Source organism: Megascapheus bottae, chromosome 5 (assembly GCF_031878675.1).
Source record: "Megascapheus bottae isolate mThoBot1 chromosome 5, mThoBot2.hap1, whole genome shotgun sequence".
NCBI lineage: Eukaryota > Metazoa > Chordata > Mammalia > Rodentia > Geomyidae > Megascapheus > Megascapheus bottae.
In genome coordinates, this window is record NC_143513.1 from 81,156,866 (window position 1) to 81,182,207 (window position 25,342).

Consider the following 25,342-nt stretch of genomic DNA (forward strand, 5'->3'; position numbering starts at 1 on the left):
AGCGCTGGCCGGGCCTCCGCGTCCGCGATCCCCTCCGCCCCGCGCGGTTAAAACTCCGGGCTCTACCATGAGGTGCCCTCTTCCGATTGGCTGTGCCGCCGCCGCCAATCAGCGTCTGCCACTCGGTTTGCGGAGGGCGTGACAGGCGGGGAGAAGAAGCAGGGGAGAACAAAGGCGGGGGGGCCCGGGCCGAGGGGGAGCGGGGCTTGTCTACGACTAGCAACTCGATTGGATGGAGCTGAGGTGGGCGTGGCCGGGGGCGGGGCTCCGTGTGGCAGGAAGAGCACGTGTACTTAGTGTCGGGCCCGTGGGGATCCGGGAGGCTGGGACCCCAAGCGGACCGAGGGTCCAGAGTGAGGGTGACAAAAGAAGACAGCAGGGCTCGCGAATCTGCTCGTGTTTGTTGCGTTCTGCTTGAGCAAGTAGAAATTCGCGTTTCCGTGGGTAGTGTGGGTCAGTGATGGGCGTGGTTTAGCTTGCGGTAAAATTACTCCACATCTGTGAACTTCAGATTCCTGTGTAAACTTTTGCCTTATACTGTTTGTTCCCTCGGTATTTTCTTTTTTTTTTTTTGCTAGTCCTGGACTTGAGCTCAGGGTCTAAGCCCTGTTCTTCAGTTCGGTAAAATTTGTTTTTTTGTGCTAAAAAGAGGAAATACCTAGGTTATCTACTTCTAGGTAGTCTTGAGGTTTCCCTTCTTGCCTGATTTGGAACCGAAAATTAGGTTTGTATGTCTGAAAAGAAGCATGATGTGCTGCTGTTTATTAAGATTTGCCACCCTCCCCCCCGTGTTTAGAAAAAAATCAAGGCCCCAGACATGTTTGGCTGGTGCTCTACCACTTGATCCATGCTTTCATGTTTGCTTTTTGCTGGTTATTTTGGAGACTGAGTCTTATGGACTACTTTGCATGTGCTGACTTGAATCTAGCTACTCCTGATTCCAGCTTCTTGGACTGCTAAGATTACAGGAATGAACCCTGAGCCACCCAAGACCCAGGAGAGTTTACAGCTTGTTGGTTTTAACAGTTGGGGATTAATGCATCAGAAAAGTTGTAGAAGACAAATAGGGGCTAAATACTTAAGTAAAACAAAACTCATGTGTCCAGTCATGTGTTTTATGTATATATATATATAGGTTAAAAGTGGAGAGAACTTGTTCAACTTTCATTGAATTCCTATGTGTCTGATAGTTCTATGTCAATCTGGTAGAACAGAAGGAGATAATCCAACCAGCTTTAACACCAGAGGGTACCAGAAGTGACTGTCAATGTAGACTATCATACAGTTCCATATTATAAAGAGCTCTCAAAAAGAATGAACCAAGTCAGAATTACTCTGAACTATACTACACTGAGAGGAATGATGGCCCCATTTGCACAGATAGGAGATAAGTAAAACCAATTTTACTAAGGTACCTTTGATACAAGTGTGTGAGGAATCCTGACGAAGTGCAGTTTGCAGTTTGTATATCTCCATGCATACACACCCCTTGTAAAATAACACTTTTTTTTTGGTGGGTCATAGGGCTTGAACTCTGGGCCTGGGCATTATCCTCAGTTCTTCAGCTCAAGGCTACTGCCCTACCCTTGGGCCAAGCACCATTTCCCATTTTCTAGAGGTTAATTGGAGATAAGAGTCTCAGGTCCTTTTGTGCCCAGGCTGGCTTTGAACCTTGATCCTCAGATCTCAGCCTCCTGGAGTAGCTAGGATTATAGGTATGAGCCACCATGCCCGGCTTAAAATAACACTTTTTAAAGAAAATATTCTGAGCAGTTTTTCTGCCAAGATTATATTGATATTTATGACATAATTCGTGGGCCATCCAAAATTATCATGGCTTTAGGCAGCTGACAAGAAGTAAATGAGAAGCTTGTGTGTCTGGCATATAACAAATGATTTCTCAGGCCCTAGATGTCCCTCAAGCCAGACATTCCCCGTCCCTAAAGTATGGTATTAAAAGGTTCATTTATCAACGATCATTATATTCAGTACATTTAGTGAAAATAGAACCAGATAACCTGAGGGTTTGGGTGGGATTGGGAGAGGTAAGGAAGAAGAGGTGACCTTGAACAAGATGCATTATACTTTAAACTGACTTGCTGAGTTGTAAACCCCTTTGCACAACTACTTAAAGATAATTTTTTTCAGAAATTAGAACACTTTATTATAAACATTTCCAGAATATAAACTGATTTTGTATGATACTTTTAAACTTTTAAAACTCTATGCAAGATAAGCTTATTATTTTTTATTATATATTTCATTTCTCACTTTCCAGTCTACAAAATACACTGCAAATTAGATCTAAAAAAAATCTAATTTGCTTCATAGAGAAAACCAATGAGCATTAAAATGTCCAATTCAAAATGAAAACAAACCCAACCAAGAAACATTCTGCAGTCTATTAATCCTCCAGTTTAAAATAAGTCATCTATCAAGGAAATTAATTCCACCATCACAGCAATTTGATGAATACAAGCAGAGCCACCCTCAAAAAGGGACATTGCATGTAAGAAAACCATTCAAATGCTTTTGGAAAATAAGGAAAAGTAATTTCCATGTTGGAGACCAAGCATACTAAATACTTCTTGTTCACCTGGCCTTAGTTACAAGTGTGTGTTCAAGTAAGATAAGTGATATGAGTCTCACAGAACCAAGCTCCTCAGTTCTTTCAATCAAAGCTCAGGAGAACCAACCACAGCGCTTTTAAAACCAGAGGATAGACTGGTCCCACAGCATTTCCTCCTCTGTCCTTTCTTTGCCTTGTTCCTTTTCCTCTTTTCTACGCTTACCATCCTCTTTCTTTTTTCTTTTCTTTTTTTTTTTTTTTGTCAGTCCTGGGCTTGAGCTCAGGGCCTGAGCACTGTCCTTGGACTTTTCTCAAGGCTAGAGCTCTACCACTTGAGCCTCAGCACCACTTCCGGCTTTTTTCTATGTATGTGGTACCGAGGAATCGAACCTGGGTCTTCATGCATGCTAGGCAAGCACTTTAACCACTAGGCCAAACTCCCGGCCCCACAATCCTCTTTCTTAGAGGCTACATCTCGGCTCCTTTTCTCCTTTCGGTTCTCAAGCTTTTCTGTACTGACCTGTCCAGTCTCTGTTTCCAGTTTTGTTTTCTTTCTTTGGTTGCTTTTGTGTTTGTCTAAATCCATTTCCTCAGAACTTCTTTTCCTCTTATGCTTAGGTCGTTCTTCCTCTGGTTTTTCTCTGCCTTTCTCTGGGTGCCTTTTTCTGTTGTGATGCATCTGTTTATGACTACATTGAGGGGTCCTAGTATTGTATCCTGCGGAGAGGTGTTTGGGAACTCCAGATTCTACATTGTATAGACCACAATTATATTCTTGCTGACTAAGGTTCAGGGGTACTGGTTTTTCTGAGAAACAGTCCCTGGCGAAGTGACAGTAGCTCAGAGAATCTAGTCTCAGCCTGCTGTCCTGAGCTGGCAACCACTGAGGTAACTGGTTTTCCACTTTCTGTGAAGTATTGCATGATCTTGGATATGACTGCACAGTTCCAGATGGGATTCTCTGATGAAACATTCTGTACCTGTGCCTGGACTCGACTTCTCTGTACCCACAGGTTTCCAAACAGTCATCTCTCATCTTTCTGAAACAAGTCTTTGGCTCTAAGCCTCTGGCTTTCTGTACTTTAACATAGTCTTCAAGTTCATCTTGAAAAGAGTCAGAAGACTTCATTAAATGCTTCATTAGGTTGACAAAAAGGGATTCTCCTTATCAGGCCAAGAGCGTGGTAGAGAAATCTGATCATATTCACCCATTCATTGCTTCAGTTTTTCTACATGAACTTTGTGTAAATAGTGAGCCTGTGCAACAACCAGAGAGCTAAAAAACATCATGATGTAGACATTACAACATCTATTTTTGTCCAATACTGTATTCACCTCATAATATGAAATCTTTTACTATTCAAACTGTAGCACTATTCCAGACACCTTCAAAACAAAGCTCAGTCCGTGTTTACTCAATATGGTATCTTCCCTGAGGCAGGGGCGGGTGTCTGCACTACTGTCCCTCTCCCCGCCAACGCTGCCTGCTGGCCAGGGAAGAGGCAGAGAATACCGCCGCTGTCACCGCCGCTGTCACCGCTGCAGAGCCAAAAGTAATTTTTTTAATGAAGAATAAAAGTTTACTCAGCAGCCAAACATGACTTTATTGAGTTGGAAAGCTCCTATTTCCATCATTTTCAGTTGATTACAGTGGTTTTCAGGCTCCTAAGACCACAATGAGGGGCAGAGTGGAGGCTGTTAAGCATTTCTAAGCTAGAGATTAGTTCTATAACTTATTAGCCAGGTACCAGTGGCTCACAACTGTGATCCTAGCTTTTCAGGAGGCTGAGATCTGAGGATGGAGGTTTGAAGCTAGCCTGGGCAGGAAAGTGAGATAGACTCTAATCTCTAGTTGACCACAGAAAAACTGGAAATAGGAACCAGGGGTGCCTATTAGTGGTAGAGTGCTTGCCTAGCATGCATGAAGACCCAGGTTCGGTTCCTTTGTACCACATACATAGAAAAAGCCAGAAATGGTGCTGTGGCTCAAGTGGTAGGGCTCTAGCCTTGAGAAAGTCCAAGGACAGTGCTCAGTCCCAGGACTGGCAAAAAGAAAAAAGAAAAACTGGACGTGGTGTTGTTGCCTCAAGTGGTGCACTGCTCGTCTTGAGCAAAAGGAGCCCAAGGACAGCACCCAGGCCCAGGAAAAAAGAAAAAGAAAGAAATGCCTGTAGGTGAACACTGTCCTAGCTTAGTCCCGTGGGTGCCATTTACTGTGATTAGGTTGAGTTTATAGACCAATTTGGTTATGTGTTTGCCTCATCTCCCACACAGCTGCCTCCAGAAAAGTGGCCTGCAGGGAATTAATCCTTTCCATGCAGGTCATCTCCAGGTGATCTGTGACAGTCCTGGCACCTGAGACTGCCATCAAACGCCAATAGATAGCCTCGCACTCAGGAGGTGGAACCAGGAGAAACATGTTCAGAGCCACCGTGGCATCTCACTATGTCCAGTGACAAAACAGTTCACAGGAATTGTAGGAATGGTCATTCTCTCCTGCCACCTGCCATGTTCATCTCCTTTTGGCCTTCTGCCTTCTGCAATGGGAGGATGTGAGGATTCAGCTAGAAGGCCTTGACCAGACACAATGCATTCCAGCACCTTGATCTTAGACCTTCCAGCCTTCAGAAGTGTAAGAAATAAATCTTTCTTTCTTTTTTTCATTTTTTTTTCTGCCAGTCCTGGGGCTTGAACTCAGGACCCCTGTACTGTCCCTGAGCTTCTTTGGTCAAAGCTGGGGCTTTACCACTTGAGCCACAGTACCACTTCTGGCCTTTTCTGTTTATGTGGTGCTGAGAGATCAAACTCAGGACTTCACGCATGCTGGGCAGGCTCTCTACCACTGAGCTACACTCCCAGACCCAATATGTATGTTGTGTATTGTCAGTGTAATGTATAGAGGGTTTATAGTTACATTTGTTACATAGGGGGTGCATTACTTCTCACACATTGATACCCCTTCTCATGTTTTTATCCCCCTTTCCCTCCCCACTGTGTCCTCCCAATCATCTTGTTTTCCCCCCTTCCCTTCCCTATTTCAAACAAACAAATATACTTATATACAATATACCGGGTAACAGTAACCACATGAGATTAACCATAAGGGGAAAAAAGAGAAAAGAAACAACTGCGCACAGTACATTGAGAATGACAATCACAAAGATAAACCTCTTGTTTCCATATCCTGGAGTTCATTTTGTTTGGATCCTCTGCTAGGAGAGTACTAGGGAATGCGGGAAACCATGGGCCTAGGTTCCTTTGAGTCTGGCTTACTTCCAAGTCTTTCCATTTCCTTACAAATGGGGTGATGCCATTCTTTCTGATGGCAGCATAGAGTTCCATTGTGTATAAATACCACATCTTCTTGATCCAATCATCTACTGAGGTGATCTGGGTTGGTTCCATATCTTAGCTATAGTAAATAATGCTTCAGTGAACATTGTTTTGCTAATAACTTTACTTTGCCCTTGTTTCTGGACATTTGGATAAATGCCAAGGAGTGAGATTACTAGGTCATAGGGGAGCTCTATGTTTAGTCTTTTTTTTTTTTTTTTTGCCAGTTCTGGGCTTGAGCTCAGGGCTTGAGCACTGTCCTTGGACTTTCTCAAGGCTAGAGCTCTACCACTTGAGCCACAGTGCCATTTCCAGCTTCTTCTGTGTATGTGGTGCTAAATAATCAAATCTAGGAGCCGGGTGCAGTGCCTCACGCCTGTAATCCTAGCTACTCAGGAGGCTGAGATCTAAGGATCAAGGTTCAAAGCCAGCCAGGGCACAAAAGAACCTGAGACTCTTATCTCCACTAAACCTCTAGAAAATGGGAAGTAGGGCTTGGCTCAAGGATAGGGCGGTAGCCTGGAGCTGAAGAGCTCAGGGACAGCGTGTAGACTGAGTTCAAGCCCCATGACCCCCACACACAAAAAAGAATCGAACCCAGGGCTTTGTGCATGCTAGGTGAGCAATCTACCACTAGCCCACACTCTTGCCTGGTGCTGTATGTTCTGTGGTCCTCCCATTAGTATTATGTTTCTGCTTTGTGAGTAATCTAACATAATCTAACGGAAATTTAGAGCTACCTGGATAGAATCAGCTCAAAAAATTCGAAGAGATTTATCTCCAACTAACCAGCAAAAAGCTAGTAGTAGAAGTGTGGCTCAAGAGCTGGGAGTTTAGCCTAGTAGTAGAGTGCTTGTTTAGCATGCACGAAGACCTGGGTTCAATTCCTAGGTACCACATACATAGAAACAGCCAGACGTGGTACTGTAGCTCAAGTGGTAGAGCTGTAGCCTTGAGAAAGCCCAACAACAGTGTTCAAGCCCTGAGCTCAAGCCCAGGATTGGCAAAAAAAAAAAAAAAGCGTGGCTTAAGTGATCAAACACTAGAATAAGGGTCAACTGAGAGCACAGAGCCCTGAGTTCAAGTCCCAATATTGGCACAGAAACAAAACAAAGACCAATAGTATAGACTGAGCATGGTGCAGTGGCATGACTATAATCTCATTTGGGAGGCAGAGGCAAGAGGATCTCTAAGGTTATCTAACAAATTCAAACAGTCTCATCTGCACAATAAGTCACTTTTTCAGAAAACTAAAAAAAAGCTCACACCTGTAATCCTAGTACTCAAGAGGCTGAGAGCTAAGGATCACAGTTCAAAGCCTCCCTGGGCCAGAAAGTCTATAAGATTCTTATTTCCAGTTAACCACCAGAAAACCAAAAGGGATACACACTAACTTTGAGCTGAAGAGTTCAGAGACAGACAGCACCCAGGCCCTAAGTTCAGGCCCCAACACCAACAACAAGATAAAAACAGTAAACTCTTGATGCTTCATATCAGACTCTCTGTTATATCCTGAAAGTAATTGCTATCTTGTTTCTACAAGACTTAAAGAAGAGTCTGCTTTTGAAAACCAACTAAAGATAGTTCTCATTTGTGCTTCATGGTCCTGCTTAAAAGAAATATTTATTTTATGACAGGTTGCTAACAAGATTAAAGAATAACTCTAATGTCAACTCCAGTGAGAAACCCTGACCTTGCAACAGCAACTCCCATTTTGTTACCAATTTCATTGTCAGGATTCTGTCATGTATCAGAAAACCCGTATCTAAAATTCTTAAATTTGCCAGGCACCTATAACCCTAGCTACTCAGGAGGCTGAAAGCTGAGGATTTCCGTTCAAAGGCAGCCCAGGTACCCAAGGTTATGGACATGGCCTTGGAGATATAAATATAACCACAGAGGCTTGGAGTTTGGCCTAGTGGTAGAGTGCTTGCCTAGCATGCATGAAGACCTGAGTTCGATTCCTACATACCACATATATAGAAAAAGCTGGAAGTGGTGCTGTGGCTCAAGTGGAAGGGCTCTAGCCTTGAGAAAGCCCAAGGACAGTGCTCAGGCCCTGAGTTCAGTCCCCAGGACTGGCAAAAAAAATAAATAAATATAACTACATAAAAATCTCTGAGGGGATACTGTAAAGACATAATGTTATATAGATCGATATGTATCTATGACATACAAATCCTCAGCTTAATTATGTTCTAAAATCTATGTGCCAGTGATTGCTTATAGAGATTCCTTTCTTGGGCTGGGATGTAGCTCAGTGGCAAAGCACTTGCCTAGGAAGTGCAGCGTCCTGGGTTCGATCCCCAGTGCCAAAAAAAGAAAAGACAAAAAAACAAAAAAACAGAAAACAAAAAAATACAGTTAGCGCTTGCCTAGAGATTCCTTTCTTGAATTCTTGTTTGTTAAATATGACATTTGAAATATGATGTAAAAATCAGCGTTAATAAAATCTTTCAAAAAAAAAAAAAGGCAGCCGAGGCAGGAAAGCCCTTGAGACTCTCATTTCCAATTAACCACCGGAAGACTGGAAGTGGAGCTGTGCTTAAAGGGGTAGAGCGCTAGCCTTGAGCACAAATCTACAGTGCCAGGCCCTGAGTTCAAGTCCCACAAGCAACGATAAATAAATAAATTTCTTAAATGGTATATATAACCGAATGGTTATACAACTGAAGAGCCCTGGAATAGCAGGAGTTCAGGCTTCATTAGACCCAGGTTTTATGTTAATACAGCAAGTTTCCCTGCCTCAGTTCAGTACCCATGGCATCATGTCAGCAGTTCCTAGAGCCTCCACTCTCTGCACTCATATACAGCAACAAAGAAAATGTTTCCCTCATCTAATCAAATCTAGGTCTTTGTGCAAGCACTCCACCACTAGGCCAAATTCCCAGCCCCAACATGGTTTTTTATCATGTCATAAATATTATACATAAATATTTAAGTATTGATATAGGTAGTGCTGGAGTGTAAAGGAAAGGAATGCTACTGGACTCATTCTAGGAAGGCAATATTTATACTTATCCTGAGATGCACGCTCACACAAAAAGGGAATTATAAACCAATCTCATTGATGAGTATTAATCTAAATTTTTTCTATAAAATTCTTCAAAAATTCAACAATAGGGGCCGGGAGTTTGGCCTAGTGGTAGAGTGCTTGCCTAGCATGCACAAAGACCCAGGTTTGATTCCTCGGTACCACGTACATAGAAAAAAGCTGGAAGTGGTGTTGAAGCTCAAGTGGTAGAGCTCTAGCCTTGAGAAAGTCCAAGGACAGTGCTCAGGCCCTGAGCTCAAGCCCAGGACTGGCAAAAACAAAAAACAAAAACAAAACAACAACAACAAAAAATTCAACAATAGATTAAAAAAATCATACAATGTGATCAAGTTGATTTCATCCCAGGAATGCAAGTATGGTTCAATATAGATAAATCAATAAATGTAATCGATCGTGTAACTGGAAAAAAATCATAGGACTATTTCAGTTAACATAGAAAAGGCTTTTGAAAGTAAAAGTTCTGAAGAAACTACAAATAGAAGGAATGTTCCTTGGGCCAGGAACATGGCTTCATGGTAGAGCGCTTGCCTAGCATGCACAAAGCGGGTTTGATTCCTCGGTACCACATACGCAGAAAAAGCTGGAAGTGGTGCTGTGGCTCAAGTGGTAGAGCTCTAGCCTTGAGAAAGCTCAAGAACAGTGCTCAGACTCTGAGTTCAAGTCCCAGGATTAGCCAAAAAATAAGATGTTCCTGAACTTAATAAAGGCCATATATAATAAACCAATAGTCAACATCCTATTAAACTGGGAAAAATTGAAATCATTTCCCCTTAAGTTAGTATTGAGACAGACTCTTCTCTCCCCACTTTCTTTTCTTTTCTTTTTTTTTTTTTTGCCAGTCTTTTTCTGTGTTTGTGGTACTGAGGAATTGAATCTGGGTCTTAGTGTATGTTAGACAAGCACTCTACCACTAGACTATGCTCTCAACTCTTTTTCTCCTCACTTTTATTCAATATAGTGCTACAGTTCATAACCAGAGAAATAAAGCAATGGAAGAGAAACCATGTCATTTGCAGGAAAATGGATAGAATTGAACAATATCATGTTGAATGAGTTAAACAAAGATCAAAAAGCCAAATGCCATGAGGGGGATAGACCTAAAGTCATACACATTCATGGGCATGTTCATACACACACCCCAATATGTACCAATTCATATGCATATACATAATTTACACATAATATATGTATCTCATATATCACAGGACCCTTTAGGGGATGAGTGGGAGAGGGAAAAGAAAGATGTATAGTGAATACCTTTTTTTTTTTTTTTGGCTGTTTCTGAGCCTTGAACTCTGGGCCTGGGAACTGTTCCTAAACCCCTTTTGCTCAAGGCTAGCACTCTACCACTTGAACCAAAACACCACTTCTGGCTTTTTCTGTGATTAATTAGAGTTTCACGAACTTTCCTGCCCCAGCTGACTTCAAACCACCATCCTCACATCTCAGCCTCCTGAGTAACAAATTACAGGCATGAGCCACCAGCACCCCGCTGAATACTTTTGAAATACATCAAGTGCAACTATGTGTGAAGATGGCACAGGGAATCTCTCAACAAACACTGTTGAATCCTAGGAGTTGTGGCAGCAAGGTTGTATTGGGGAGGTGGCAGTGCAGGGACAGGTAAGGAAAAGGGTGAGTGAGTATGAGTATGGTCAGAGCAGTTTGCAAGTTTGAAAACAGTAAAATCTTGTTTAATTACTTTCAGAAAGGAGGTAGGGTATGGGAGAGTGGTAGAGGGAGTGAGATTGATTAGGAGGAAGTGATATTGACTAGGAGACATCAGAAAATGTGGAAAGATTATGACTCCCCCCATACAACTAATGTGTGCTCGCTGAAAAATAACAGTGCAAGGGAAGAGTTTTCCAGTGGAAGAGATTGGTGGTATGCTTCAGCATAATTGAACCGTCACATGCCCTTTGATTGACATCCTTGAGCTCCACCAGCAGCAGGCAATTCCTCTTAACCCGACTGGAATACTCATTTCCTCTGGACTCATGTTCTCCTTTTCTCTTTCTGATGACTCTACGCAATCACCTGCTTGAGTGGACACTTTTTTTTTTCTGGCCTGCATTCCACTGCTTTTAATGGTGACAGGCAAGTTTCCAACATCACCTCCCTCTTTCCATCAAAGCACTAGACCAGAGGTCAGCAATCTACAGCGCGTGGGAGCAAATCTAGTGTACTATGTGTGTGATATGTAAAAACCGCAAGTGTCAACAACAGCCACTGAGATCATATGGCCCTCAAACCTACAATATTTCCTGTGTGAATAATTTTGCTGTGCCTTGTATCTCAAATGTACCACAAGGGTGCATGTGTTGAAGGCTTGGGATGCAGTCTATGGCTCTGTTGGGAGGTGGTGGAAGCTTTAGGATTAGAGCCTAATAGAAGGAAGTGAGGTCACTGGAGACAGGGCTTTGAGGGGATATTGGATCTCTGGGTCCTTCTCTGCCTCTCCCCTTCATTCTGGTCACCATGGGATCAGCAGTCATTTCTGCCTCACACTTGGTTTGATGTTCCTGAGCTTAAACATGGGTGCTGTCCCTGAGCTCTTTAGCTATAGGCTACTGCAGCCCCACTTCTGGTTTTCTAGTGGTTAATTGGAGATAAGAAAGTATCTCTCCATCTTTAGTGCCCTGGCTGGCTTTGAACCTTGATCATCAGATCTCAGCCTCCTGCATAGCTAGGATTGCTGGCGTGAAACACAATGCTTAGCTTATCTTTCTTCTTTTAAGTTGATTCATCTCAGGCCATCTGTCAGAGTGACCAAAAAGAGATTAACACAACAACCCGGACTCTAAATCCAGTTTAAATATCTACTGGATATTTTTTTTTTTTTACTAGTCCTGGGCTTGAGCTCAGGGCCTGAGCACTGTCCTTGGACTTTCTCAAGGCTAGAGCTCTACCACTTGAGCCTCAGCACCACTTCCGGCTTTTTTCTATGTATGTGGTACCGAGGAATCGAACCCGGGTCTTATGCATGCTAGGCAAGCACTTTAACCACTAGGCCAAACTCCCGGCCGTACTGGATGTTTTTTTTTACTAAAGGTATTCAGCAAATTTTCTGACACATCAAATCCATCTGTTTAATCATTCCCTTCTCTTCTCAGTTCTGAGTATCAGTGTAAACAGGGTAATCCAATTAGATAGCTTTTTTTTTTTTTTACTCTTCCAGCATCTCTACATCTACGGACTTACTTTCCTTTGCTACCTCTAGCCACTAAAATGTCCCTTGAAGCTCTGATGTAGCTCAGAGTATAAAATTATGCCTAGCTCCAGCCCAGTTCTGGAAAAAAAAAATTCTTGAATTTATCCCCACTCTCTTCTACCTGGCACTGTACTTATTGGTTTCCTTATCCTCCCTAAATGACTTTGTGTTACTTTTGTCCTAGGGGTGGAGGAGGTATGGCTCAACTGCTAGAGAGAGCCTCAGCCCTGAGTTCTACCCAAAAAGACCTTAACTATCTTGCTGAGTTTATTTTATGTTGCCTTTTTGCATTCCTAGGAAAGGCAATGAGTTCATTTCCAGGTTTGTTTTTTTTTTTGGAGCAGGAATCTGAGTTACTCTGGCCCCAGGGGGAAGGGTCTTCAAAGGAACTGAAACCCAAGCGAGAGCTGCAGCCGTTGCAGTTTTCTAAGGTCTGTCCCTGAAACGATGTCCCCTGTTAACTTCCGTGTCTCACCCATAACGTCCTCTTTCTTCCTCCTAACCCAGGGACAAGGGGCCCAGGGAAGGCTCGCCAGGCCAGCCCGGGCTGCTGCAGGCAGAACGCGGCCCACGTGCGGGACGTTCAGTTCCTAACTCACTGATGGGCATTTGTGGGGCGCCCGCTGGGCCCCTGGCTCCTAGGACCTTCGGTGTAGGGTGCATGTGGGAGCCTGCAGCGTTTAGTCCGGGGCTCCTGGGTGGCGCTGTTGAGGGGAGCAGGGCCTGGAAGGTCGACAATGGTACAGCCCGGCCACCTTCGCCCTTCCAGGGAGGGGCAACCTTGACCTCCTCCCCACCCCATGAGGAGGGCTGTCCGCTCGGGTGGGGAGGGGCCGGCTTTGCGGGCCAACTCCAGCTAAGGTGATAGGTAAATTCGAACACTGGACTGTGACCCTGTGGGCCACCTGCGTGTGGCCGGAGCTGGCAAGGGTCCCTCTGTGTATGGGACCGTCCCATTGGCCACCTGCGTGTGGCCGGAGCTGGCAAGGGTCCCTCTGTGTATGGGACCGTCCCATTGGCCACCTGCGTGTGGCCGGAGCTGGCAAGGGTCCCTCTGGGTATGGGACCGTCCCATTGGCCACCTGCGTGTGGCCGGAGCTGGCAGGGTCCCTCTGTGTATGGGACCGTCCCATTGGCCACCTGCGTGTGGCCGGAGCTGGCAAGGGTCCCTCTGGGTATGGGACCGTCCCATTGGCCACCTGCGTGTGGCCGGAGCTGGCAAGGGTCCCTCTGGGTATGGGACCGTCCCATTGGCCACCTGCGTGGCCAGGTTCCACCGCATGGGTTTTGCCCTTAAAAACCTGCGTGAGCGCTGCTCAGGGTCACAGCGTCAGCTCCCGAGTCGGCACTGTGTCCCTGGCCGCCCGTTCACCATCTGATTCCCCAATAAATTCACCTTTTTAGATGAGACTGTCTCTGTGCGGTGGACTCTGGTGGGACGTGGAATCCCTGCCTGGAGGAGTGTGGATTCCCCTCCTCTTGACCCCATAACAGCGCCTTTCCCCCAACCCGGTCCAGCTCAGGAGATCCCGCCCCGGCAGGGATGGCACTTGGGTCCACCTGTGCCCTGCGTCCTTCGGCCTCGCCCCTCCAGGACCGTCGCCCTGGAGACCGGCATCCTGGGAACACGGCTCGGCTCGGCTCTGCTGGGCTCGGCTCGGCTGGGCTCGGCTCGGCTCGGCTCGGCTCGGCTCTGCTGGGCTTGGCTCGGCTGGGCTCGGCTGGGCTCGGCTGGGCTCGGCTGGGCTCGGCTGGGCTCGGCTGGGCTCCTCTCGCCTCGGCTCCGCTCCGCTCGGCTCCGCTCCGCTCGGCTCGGCTGGGCTCCGCTCGGCTCTGCTCCGCTCCGCTCGGCTTCGCTCGGCTCCGCTCGGCTCGGCTCGGCCGTCTCGGCTCGGCTCAGCTCGGCTCGGCTCCGTTCGGCTCGGCTCGGCTCGGCTGGGCTCGGCTCCGCTCCGCTCCGCTCGGCTCCGCTCGGCTCCGCTCGGCTCCGCTCGGCTCCGCTCGACTCCGCTCCCACAGCGCCGTCTGCTGGGGAAGGGACTAGAAGCTACAGGAACGGGAGCCCATCCACCCTTTCCAGGGATGGACGTGGAGAACAGGAACTCCTCCAGGCTCCCTGCGGCCCCCACCCCTTACTCTTTTGCGATTCTAGAAGCTCAGATCTGAAATTAGTATGCAGGTTAGGGAGGTGGACCCTTTTGCAGGGTCGTCTTCTGCCTCCATTTTTGCTGTTGCCGACAGCTTCTCTTTGCACAGACATGGTCGTTGCACGGCCCCATTCCACTGCCTGGGCATCATCTACTCATGGGAGTAGAAAGTGGGTGGTGGTGAGCATGTTTCTTTATTTTCAGTAGTGAAAGAGATGGTGCTAGCCATTCCAAATGACCTTGGACAGAGGACGGTGATGCCAGCTGGCGTGTGTTGGTCCTGGTTTGGGATCCCTGCCACCACTGAGAATAACTTCCCTGTTCTTTACCTCCCTTGTCTTGACACTAGGCATTGTTTCTCAGACAAATTTATAGGATTTATTTTGAATGCCAGAGCATTCCAGGGACATTCTACCACTTCGGATGTCAGGATTATTCTCAAATATGTGCCAAGAACCTTAAGCCCCAGGACCAGCACACACACACACACACACACACGCACACACACACAAATGCAGGATTTTGTTTGTTTTGTCCTAGAGCTTGAACTCAGGGCCTGGGCACTGTCCCTGAGTTTAAGGCTAGCACTCTCCTACTTGAGCCACAGCACCATTTCTGAATTTTTCTGTTTATGTGGTACTGGTGAATCAAACCCAGGTCTTCATTCATGCTAGGCAAGCACTCTACCACTCAGCCACATTCCCAGACCCAAGATGTGACCTTCTTTTCCCCCTTTGGTCATGCAATTTGAACTCTGGGCCTGGACGTTGTCCCTGAGCTCTTCAGCTCAAGGCTACTGCCTTACCCCTTGAGCCACAGCACCAATTCTGGTTTTTTGGAGATAAGAGTCTCAAGGATATTAATGCCCAAGTTGGCTTTGAACCACAATCCTTAGATCTCAGCCTCCTGAGTAGCCAGGATTACAGAGGTGAGCCAAGAACCACTTTGCTGAGTGTGATTTTTTTTTTTTTTTTTGTCATCAGGGCCTGGGCACTGTCCTTGGACACTTTTTGCTCAAGGCTAGTGCTTTGCCACTTGAGGCACAGCTCCACTTCCAGCTTTTTCTGTATATGTGGTACTGAGGAATCGAACTCCGGTCTTTATGCATGCTAGGTGAGCACTCTATCACTAGACTAGGCTCCTGTTCCCAATGTAATCTTCTTGATATCAGACAGTAAGCTAATTTTGCAAAAAAAAAAAAAAAAGCTTTAAAAAGCCAATAAAAAGCCAGGCTGGTGGCATGGCTTAAGTGGTAGACTGTAAAAGAATACAGTAAAAAAAAAAAAAAAAAACAAGAGTGTGGTAGTGAATGCCTGTAATCTCAGTGTTGGGAAGTCTCAACCAGGAGTATTAGAAGTTCAAGGCCAATCTGAATTACATTTTTTGAGATCCCCTTCCCATATCAAAAATAAAGAATGCACAAATAATTATAAAATTAGAATCTTTGTGTAATTATCCGTGTAATTATTTGCCAGCAAAAAATTAGAGTTAATATTCCACAGAAAATAATTTGTAAAACATTGTTTTAATTTCTATTCAGTCTACTCACAATCTGATTTCTGTCACTCCTCAGAATTCCAGATCAATCCCTTAGAAAGTCAGAAATTTTTGAATGAAATATAACTCTGTCCCTGTAGAATGTACAAGTGGTACTCCCGTGAGCTTCACTTAATGAAAGAAATTGGACAGTCCTTATCCCTTTCCTAGACTTGCTGTGTTGCTGGAAACATTGGCTTTGAAACTCCCTAAATGGTAAGGTTTATTATTTGTCATAGTCCAGCCTTTAGTCAGCTGTTTGCATATTCTCTCTAGGGAATCTCAGCCACTCTGTTTTAAGTAGCATCTCTCTGTGTTCTGGAATTCCAGAATTTCTTATCTCCTGATCCAACCTTTCACTTGCATTTTTGTTTCATAGGCAGCAGAACTTTAGTGTTTGTTTTGTTTTGTTTTTTGCTCCTTCAAATAAGATTGGCCAAATTTTGCTGAAATAACCACTATTTTATTAGGGGAACTTTGTGAAATCACTACAGGACCTGCTGATAAACTTCAGCATCTATATGAACAAAGTTTCAGAGAATTCATTTCATTGCAGTAAGTTTCAAAGTAAACAAACCAAAACCAAATCCAAGCGTATCAGGTCAAGGACCAGGAGTTTGGCCTAGTGGTAGAGTGCTTGCCTAGCATGCAACAAGATCCGAGTTCGATTCCTCGGCACCACATACATAGAAAAAAGCTGGAAGTGGTGTTGTGGCTCAAGGGGTAGAGCTCTAGCCTTGAGAAAGTTCAAGGACAGTGCTCAGGCCCTGAGTTCAAGCCCAACGACTTGCAACAAAATAAATAAAGTCTATCTGGCCAACAATAAAGATCACTAGACTTTGCCCATAGGTCAGGGACTCTCTCTCTCTCTCTTTTTTTTTTTTTTGCCAGTCCTGGGCTTGAGCTCAGGGCCTGAGCAATGTCCTTGGACTTTCTCAAGGCTAGAGCTCTACCCCTTGAGCCTCAGCACCACTTTTGGCTTTTTTCTATGTATGTGGTACCAAGGAATCGAACCCGGGTCTTCATGCATGCTAGGCAAGCACTTTAACCACTAGGCCAAACTCCCGGCCCCAGAAAACTTTTTTTTTTTTTTTTTTTTTGCCAGTCCTGGGCTTGAGCTCAGGGCCTGAGCACTGTCCTTGGACTTTCTCAAGGCTAGAACTCTACCACTTGAGCCTCAGCACCACTTCCGGCTTTTTCTATATATGTGGTACCAAGGAATCAAACCCGGGTCTTCGTGCATGCTAGGCAAGCACTTTAATCACTAGGCCACACTCCCAGGCCGGGACACACTCTTGAAAGAGGCAGATTGGTATTTAGGAGCCATTTGCGTCCTTTTGGATTTGAGAATGGTACTGGAGAGAGTCTTCTGTTTTTTCTTGAGGCCAAATCACTTGGTTTAAGCTTGGGGCTGGGAGCAGGGTACTGGTGGCTCACACCTGTAACTACTCAGGAGACTAAGCTCTGAGGACTGAAGTTCAAAGCCAGTCTGGACAGGGAATTTCATCAGGCTCTTGCTTACAACTAACCACCAAAAGCCAGGAGTAGAGCTGTGGCTCAAGTGGTAGAGCTCCAACCTTAAGTGAAAAAGCTAAGGGATAATGCCCAGGTCCTGAGTTCAAGCCTCAGGAATGGCACTAAAACAAAACAAAACAACAAAAACTTAGGGGGTGAGTAGGAAGTAGAAAGAAAGGGCACTGAAGACCACGGGCTCCTCCGTCTTTGACAGTGCGGTGTCTTCTGAGCCATGTGGTTTTGGAAGCCCTTATCTCTTAATTCAACCCAGAATTTTAGAGCTAGCTTTGCATTTAGGTGAAGCATCATCACCTAAGGCCAGCAGGCAGAACAAATCTCTCTTTTATGAATAGCCAGTGACGTTTCAAAAGGGAAACATCCTAATCTGTATCTCATGCGTTCTTAAAATGGGCCCTTCAGTTCCCCAATCTGCCTGCCTGTGGGTTTGGCAGGTTTCCGAGGAACCTGGGAATCTAGCTCATCTGATGAGCCTGCCTCAGCTCCAGTCGGCTTCGATCATTGCAAATAGCTGGCTCAGCCTTTTCTGAATGTCTGGCTCCCTCGGAGCACGGCAGGATTTTGTGTGCACTCTGACGTGCGCGGCCAGTTTGGACTTATAGAGAAAGCCCTTCCCACAGTCGCCACAGGCAAAGGGCCTCTCGGGCCTGTGGATGCGCTGGTGGCGGAGCAGGTGGCCTCTCTCGCGGAAGTCTTTGTCACACTCGGGACAGTGGAAGGGCCTCTCCCCGGTGTGCAGGCCCTGGTGGCTGAGCAGCTGTGCCTTCAGGCGGAAAGTCTTGTCGCACTGGGGACACTGGAAAGGCTTCTCCCCGGTGTGGGTCCGCATGTGCTCCACGAGCTTGGAGTGCTTGGCGAAGCCCTTGCCGCACTGGCAGGAGAAGGGCATCTCCGGCCCGTGCAGCAGCTGGTGCGCCTTCAGGTCGGCCTTGACCCGGTAGCTCTTGCCGCAGTCGGGGCACTGGAAGGGCCTCTCCCCGCTGTGCAGGCGCTGGTGGCTGTGCAGCTGCCCCTTGAGGCGGAAGCTCTTGGGGCACTGCGGGCACTGGAAGGGCCTCTCCCCGCTGTGCAGGCGCAGGTGCTCGGTGAGCTTGGACTGCCGGGTGAAGCCCTTGCCGCACTGGCCGCAGGGGAAGGGCCGCTGGGCGCTGTGGGTGCGCTGGTGCGCGCGCAGGACGCCCTGGAGGCGGAAGCTCTTGGGGCACTCGGGGCACTGGAAGGGCCTCTCTCCGCTGTGCAGGCGCAGGTGCTCGCGGAGCTTGCACGGGTGGCTGAAGGCGCGGCCGCACTCGCCGCAGGGGAAGGGCCGCTGGCTGCCGTGCCGGACCAGGTGGGCCCGCAGCGGGCTGGGCCGGCGGAAGCGCGCCTGGCACAGGGCGCACTGCAGGGCCGCGCGCGGGGCGTCCCCTCCCGAGGCTGGCCGCCCCTCCGGGGTGGCGGTGCAGGGGCTCTGCTCAGCGTGGCAGCAAACGTGGCATGGGGGGCCTTGGACGGGGCCGCCCAGGCGTCTCAGCAAGTACCGCGTCCCGTGGGAGCCCCTCCCACACGCGGGACACGGGACGGCGGGACACGGGACCGCGGGACACCGGGCTTTTCCTCCTCCGGCCGGTTTCCTCCCAGCCCTACTCGGTGGGTCCGTGGAGGGGCCCGCGTGGTGCTTTACTAGGTGGTTTTTCTTGCCAAGGCGAGGGCATGGGAGGCTGTGCCTGGAGGGGACTTCCTGCAGGCCGGGGAGACCCCGAGCTCTGGGACTTGGAAGTCCTTCCCGGGCCGACCTGCCGGGGCCGTGGGCCACCGCAGCCAGAACCCATGTGTCCAGTCTCCGTGGGGTCATCAGGTCGAGGTCTTGCCCAGGCCTGTGGGAAAGGTGGTGCCTTTCTCCTAAGAAGGGTCCAGAGGAATCAGGGCCCTGAAAAGGATCTAATTGAAAATGAAAATGACATTCAGCTTCTCCTGGTTCTATGCCTTACTGGATTTTTTTTTTTTTCTTTGTGCCAGTCCCAGGGCTTCAGCTCAAGGCCTGAGCACTGCCTTTGGACGTTCTCAAGGCTAGAATGCTACCACTTGAGCTACAGCACCACTTCCAGCTTTTTCTATGTATATGTGGTACTGAGGAATTGAACCCGGGTCTTTGTGCATGCAAGGCAGGCACTCTACCACTAGGCCAAACTCCCAGCCCACATTTTTTACTTTTTCTATGTATATGTGGTACTGAGGAATCAAACCCCCATCTTCATGCTCACTAGGCAGGCACTCTAACACTAGGCCAAACTCTCTGGCTGTTGTTGGTTCAATTTTTTTTTTTTTTTTTTTTTTTTGCCAGTCCTGGGGCATAGTCACTGTCCTTGAGCTTCTTTTGCTCAAGGTTAGCATTCTATCACTTGAGCTACAGCACAACCTTCTGGCCTTTTCTGTGTATATGGTACCAAGTAATTGAACCCAGGGCTTCATGCATGCTAGACAAGCACTCTACCACTAGACCACACTCCCTGCTCCATTTGCTGGCTTCTTGAAATCAAAAGCAAATAATTATCTTCCAGTCTGTGGCCTAACCAAAAGTCATCACACAGACTTACTTCATCTATGTACAGACATATCTACTATCCCAAGATATATACAGCAGTGTTTCTTTTCTTTTCTTTTTGCCAGTCCTGGGGCTTGACCTCAGGGCCTGGGCACTGTCCTTGGACACTTTTTGCTCAAGGCTAGTGCTCTGCCACTTGAACCACAGCATGATTTCCAGCCTTTTCTGTGTATGTGGTATCAAAGAATCAAACCCAGGGCTCCGTGCATGCTAGGTGAGCACTCTACCACTAGGCCACACTCCTGGCCCCAGATCCCCAAATCTTAAGTCCTGTGCTTTATTGCCTTTCTCTAGAAGATATGAGACACCTAGCCTCAAGCCAGCCAAACAGGAAGACGAGATTACAGAAGGCAAACTAGGCAATCTGAACATATTAATACTCACCATTCCACGGCTGTTGCTCCAGCACTGGATCAAAATGTGCCTCAGCAGAGGGATGCATTGCACGTTCTGGTTCCTGTGATGCTTCCCAGTTCCTGAAGGGCCCCCTTCCATGTTCAATCCAGAGTATTAGCTCTGGTTTAGAAAGATTACCATCTGCACAGAGAAATTAGACAGGGAAGTGTAGCTTCCTTGGGAACTATATTTAAACACATGAAGTGGTTTGAAATGAACACAGAAGTATGAACTAAAGAATATGGGGTAAAAAAGTCCTTGTGAATTAGTATTTTGAGAAATCTGACTACCAAGTGCCAGACATCTCACAGAATCCAGTTCCATGACTTACCCTAAAGTGGAAGGGCTCTTACCTAGAGAGACCAGAGTCTCGTAATTGGTTTTCATGACATGCTTGTAGAGCATCTTCTGCCATGTCTGCAGATGCTGCCATTCCTGCGCTGAGAAATAAATGGCAACGTCCTCAAAAGTCAGCGGTAACTGCAACATCAGACAATATAGGTAGTCACCATTTCAACAATGACTCCATCTCTCATCAATTCCATTTTCTCTAAAGTTTTGCCAAGGATGTTATCATTTATTTATTTATTTTTGTCATGGGCTTGAACTCTGGGCCTGCATGCTGTCCCTGAGCTTTTGCACTCTCGCCTAGCACTCTACCACTTTAAGCCACAGCACCATTTCCAGTTTTCTGGTGGTTAATTGGAGATGAGAGTCTCACAGACTTTTGTGCCAGGGCTGGCTTCAAACTGCACTCACCAGTCAGCCTCCTGAGTAGTTAGGCTTACAAGTGTAAGCCACTGGCACCCCCTAAGCATTTATTTTAGTGTAACAGGATGAAGTAGGGAGAAATGGGAAACATTTCCTGCTTCCTAGCCAGGAAATTACTTCCTTTTATGATATATATATATACACATATATATATGTGTGTATATATATTTTGGCCAGTCCAGGGGCTTGAACTCAGGGCCTAGGCACTGTCTTTGAGCTTTCTAAAGGCCAATGCTCCACTATTTGAGCCACAGCACCATTTCCAGCTTTTTCTGTGTATGAGCTATGGAGGATTTGAACCCAGGGCTTTGTGCATGCTAGGCAAGCACTTCACCACTAGGCCATGTTCCCGGCCCACTTTTTTTTTTTTTAATGAATTTTAAAACAATATATGTAGTAGACCACTGTTTAGTTTTCAGCAGCTTTTTCTTTTTTTTGTCAGTTGTGGGGCTTGAACTCTGGGCCTGGGCGCTCTGCTTGAGCTCTTCAGCTCAAAGTTACTGCCCTACCCCTGGAGCCACAGCACCATTTCTGGTTTTCCGGTGGTTAACTGGAGATAAGAGTCTCATGGACACTTTAGTGATTGGGCCAGTTTTGAGCTGCAATCCTCAGCCTCCTGAGTAGCTAGGATTACAGGTGTGAGACACCACACTCGTTTTTGGTTTTGTTTTCCCTAGTACTAGGGCTTGAACCAGATCTGGGCTGTGAGTTCTGTGTCTTCTTTACTCACAGCTTTACACACTACCATTAGAGTATAGCTCCAGTTCCTTTCTTTTTTTTTTTCTTTTTTTTTTGCCAGTCCTGGGCTTGAGCTCAGGGCCTGAGCACTGTCCTTGGACTTTCTCAAGGCTAGAGCTCTACCACTTGAGTCTCAGCACCACTTCTGGCTTTTTTCTATGTATGTGGTACCGAGGAATCGAACCCGGGTCTTCATGCATGCTAGGCAAGCACTTTAACCACTAGGCCAAACTCCCGGCCCTCCAGTTCCTTTCTTAAAAGATGAGAACATATCACTATAACTTCAGTTATTTAGTCTGTCACAGTCACTTTTCCAAGTCATGCTTTTTTTGCTGGTTACTTTGGAAACAGAGTCTCTCAAAAAAAATTTTTTTTTAAAGTCGGTTTTGGGGCTTGAACTCTAGGCCTGGGCGCTGTCCCTGAACTATTCAGCTCAGGGTTACTGCTCTACCACTTTGCGCCACAGCACCCCTTCCAGTTTTCTGGTGGTTAATTGGAGATAAGAGTCTCACAGATTTTCCTGCCCAGGCTGGCTTTGAACCACATCCTCAGATCTCAATAGCTAAGAATACAGGCATGAGCCACCAGTGCCCAGCCTCAAACTTCTTTTGCTTAACTGGCTTCAAAATGGAGTCCTCTGGATCTCAGCCTCCTGAGTAGCTAGGATTCAGGTGTGAGCCACTGGCACCTAGCTAGGGAAAATATTTTTTATTATTGTTTTTTTCACCTATGCAAATGACATACCTATTTATTTAAAATTCTCTGTAAAAGTACCACATACCTTTAGCATACTAAGGTATGCTAGCCTAGAGGTTGTGGGCTTTGTCGGGATCATATAGGGTATTTTAAAATTTGGGGGGAGTGAATGTGAAGTGGAAGAGTAGGTGAATGTAGCTATTATAGTTGATGTCCATCTGTGAAAATGGAACTAGAATGCCTGCTTTGAGCAAAAACAAAAACAAAACTCAGGGACAGTGGACAGTGCCCAGGCCCAGGGTTCAAGCCCCAGGATCAGCATGTTTAAAAGAAGGCAATCTTAAGCCGGGTGTCGGTGGCTCAGGCCTGTAATCCTAGCTATGAGGCTCTTATCTCTATATAACCACTGGAAAACCAGAAGTGGCGCTGTGGATCAAGGGGCAGAACGGTAGCCTTGAGCTGAAGGGCGTAGGGACAGCACCCAGGCCCAGAGTTCAAGCCCCATGCCCGACAAAAAAAAAAAAAAAGACAATCTGCAGACAATCCAAGGCTGTGGGGCGCGGTGGCTCACGCCTGTAACCCCAGCTATCCCGAGGCTGAGGCCTGAGGATGGCGGTTCAAAGCCAACCCGGGCCCTAAAGTCCCGGTGAGACCTCTTTCATCTGCAGTGAACCACCAGCAGGGCGGTCGTCTTGAGCTGCAGGCCCTAGGGGTTTCCGAGGTCAGCCACGGCTTCCAACCACGCACCACACATGGAGCAAACACCACGTTACCCGTGCGGGCGTTCGCATCCCCTTCAATCCTGTCCTACATCCTGGAGGGCTGGGACCCTCGGCTGAGTCCAGGGACCGGGCTGTGGGACCCTGCGGCTGACCTCTGACCTCACGTCAGGTGCCGCTCGGCCCTCCCGCGGTCCTCGGCTTGGGTTCGGGATCTGGCCGGGGTGGCGGCCACCGGCTCCTTCTGGGGACGAACCTCGCACCCCGGGCCTGGACCCCACCCCGTGGGACCCAGGACGCCGCCTCCCGAGGACCCCCGAAACCCGGGACCTGCGCGGGCAGCCCCTTACCGGAGCCAGCTCGGCCATGGCCCCGCGTGGACTCGCCCGGCCTGGGCGCTGGCTCCGGTGACGCCCACCGCGCTGACCGCAGTGTGCGAAGCCCAGCTCGGCCGCGACCCCCGGGTCCAGCCCGGTCGCCTCCTCCCCCGCCCCCCGGGCCCGGCGCTGGCGCGGCGCGGGGCATGCTGGGAGGCGGCCACTCGGGGCCGCGGCGCCCCCTGCCGGCTGGGAGGAGCGCGCAGCCGGGGCAGCGCCGTCCACGAAGCTGGGAAGCAGCGGGAGACGAGGGACCTGCTGGAGAGAAGGGACCGGGACACCATCCAGGGACAGCCTGCTCGTCCCAGGGCTGCCCTGCGCCGAGGAGGGGCTCATGGGGTCCATCATGCAGGGATCAATCAAGCGGGGCAAATGGCGATGGGAAGTGCACGGTGGCGGCTGGGGAAGGAGTCTCTTCTTGCAGCCAGGCTGGGTGCTGGTCCCCCGCCCTGCCCCGCCCCGCTGGGTTGAGGGCGCATTCAGGGCAGGCACAGGTCCAGCTCCCATCCTTGACTATAGAATACTTAGGGCAGGAGCTGAGCTGTCCCCTAGACCCTAGAGACTATGAGCAGGTGGATAGAAATGCGCAAGAGATGAGGGCAGGGCACCCACAGCATCCAGAGGGAAAAGAGGTGGAGAAAGACAGGGAGACAGATGAAGAGGCACAGGTTAGGCAGACTGGAGGCCTGAAGGATCATGTATTCGAAGCCAGCCTTGGCTGCATAGTGTGACCCTGTCTCAACAAAAGAGCCCAGTGCTGGTGGCATAGAATCCTAGCTTTTCAGGAAACAGAGATTTCAGGATCGAGGTTCAAAGCTAGCTAGAGCCAACAAATAGGAGGGACTCATTTCCAGTTAACCACCAAAAAGCTAGAAGTGGAGGTATGGTTCAACTGGAGAGTAGTGCTTGAAAATAAAACCTCAAAAGCAAAATAAGAGAGCTTGAAGGCCCAATTTCAGCCCTTCCCCCAGCCCCCCACAAAAGACCTGGAAAAATATGTATGGAAAGCAAAATCAATGCGAACTGCACAAAGTTCTCAATGACTATATCAACGTTTCCAAATGCATTATAGGTTTGTTCATATTTTCAATTTTATAATCAGGAAATGATTATAACCTAAGTTGATGTAACATAAAATTACACTATAGATCACTTCCACAGTTTTTCTCCAGATAATAAATTGGATGAAACACAAAACACTGAGGACTGGGCTTTGTTGTTTAAGGATCATGCTCAACCACTGTGTGTGTGTGTGTGTGTGTGTGTGTGTACCAGTCCTGGGCCTTGAACTCAGGGCACTGTCCTTGGACTTTCTCAAGGCTAAAGCTCTACCACTTGAGCCACAGCACCACTTCCAGCTTTTTCTGTGTATGTGGTACCAAGGAATTGAACTCAGATCTTCATGCATGCTAGGCAAGCATGCTACCACTAGGCCAAATTCCCAGCCCCGTGCTCAACCTCTTTGACCCACAGTACCACTTCTCTTTTTCTGGTAGTTGACTGGAGATAAGTCTCACAGGCTTTCCTACTATGGCTGGCTTTGGACCCTGATCCTCATATTTCAGCCGCCTGAGTAGCTAGGATCACAGGAGTGAGCCCACAGCACCAGCTATTCTCAAGATATTTAAACAAAATGACTTAGCACTTACAGTTTTCAAAGGCTGATAGGATGAAATC

At 47.5% G+C, this 25,342-nt stretch overlaps 2 protein-coding genes across 2 annotated transcripts; both read right to left on the reverse strand.

The window, feature by feature from the left end:
- Positions 1 to 2,151: 2,151 nt before the first annotated feature.
- Positions 2,152 to 3,725, reverse strand: LOC150063753 (lysine-rich coiled-coil protein 1-like). Its single transcript, XM_090332439.1, has 2 exons — positions 3,042 to 3,725; positions 2,152 to 2,814 (listed from the first exon to the last, which is right to left on the reverse strand). The coding sequence occupies exons 1-2, from the start codon at positions 3,708 to 3,710 to the stop codon at positions 2,707 to 2,709; spliced, it is 777 nt and encodes a 258-aa protein (XP_090188565.1). The 5' UTR covers positions 3,711 to 3,725; the 3' UTR covers positions 2,152 to 2,706.
- A 13,394-nt stretch (positions 3,726 to 17,119) lies between these two features.
- Positions 17,120 to 23,765, reverse strand: Znf786 (zinc finger protein 786). Its single transcript, XM_090333502.1, has 4 exons — positions 23,639 to 23,765; positions 20,718 to 20,844; positions 20,353 to 20,505; positions 17,120 to 19,304 (listed from the first exon to the last, which is right to left on the reverse strand). The coding sequence occupies exons 1-4, from the start codon at positions 23,654 to 23,656 to the stop codon at positions 17,863 to 17,865; spliced, it is 1,740 nt and encodes a 579-aa protein (XP_090189628.1). The 5' UTR covers positions 23,657 to 23,765; the 3' UTR covers positions 17,120 to 17,862.
- Positions 23,766 to 25,342: the final 1,577 nt, after the last annotated feature.

What these genes read in the sequence shown, in the direction of transcription:
- LOC150063753 (XM_090332439.1), bottom strand. Translation starts at nt 3,710, where the DNA reads ATGAAGCATTTAATGAAGTCTTCTGACTCTTTTCAAGATGAACTTGAA. An exon ending in AGGAGAAAAGGAGCCGAGAT is followed by an intron (nt 2,815 to 3,041) that starts GTAGCCTCTAAG and finishes AAAAAAAAAAAG; the next exon opens with AAAAGAAAAAAGAAAGAGGA.
- Znf786 (XM_090333502.1), bottom strand. An exon ending in CGAGACTCTGGTCTCTCTAG is followed by an intron (nt 20,506 to 20,717) that starts GTAAGAGCCCTT and finishes TTCTCTGTGCAG; the next exon opens with ATGGTAATCTTTCTAAACCA. An exon ending in GGAGCAACAGCCGTGGAATG is followed by an intron (nt 19,305 to 20,352) that starts GTGAGTATTAAT and finishes ATTTTCAATTAG; the next exon opens with ATCCTTTTCAGGGCCCTGAT.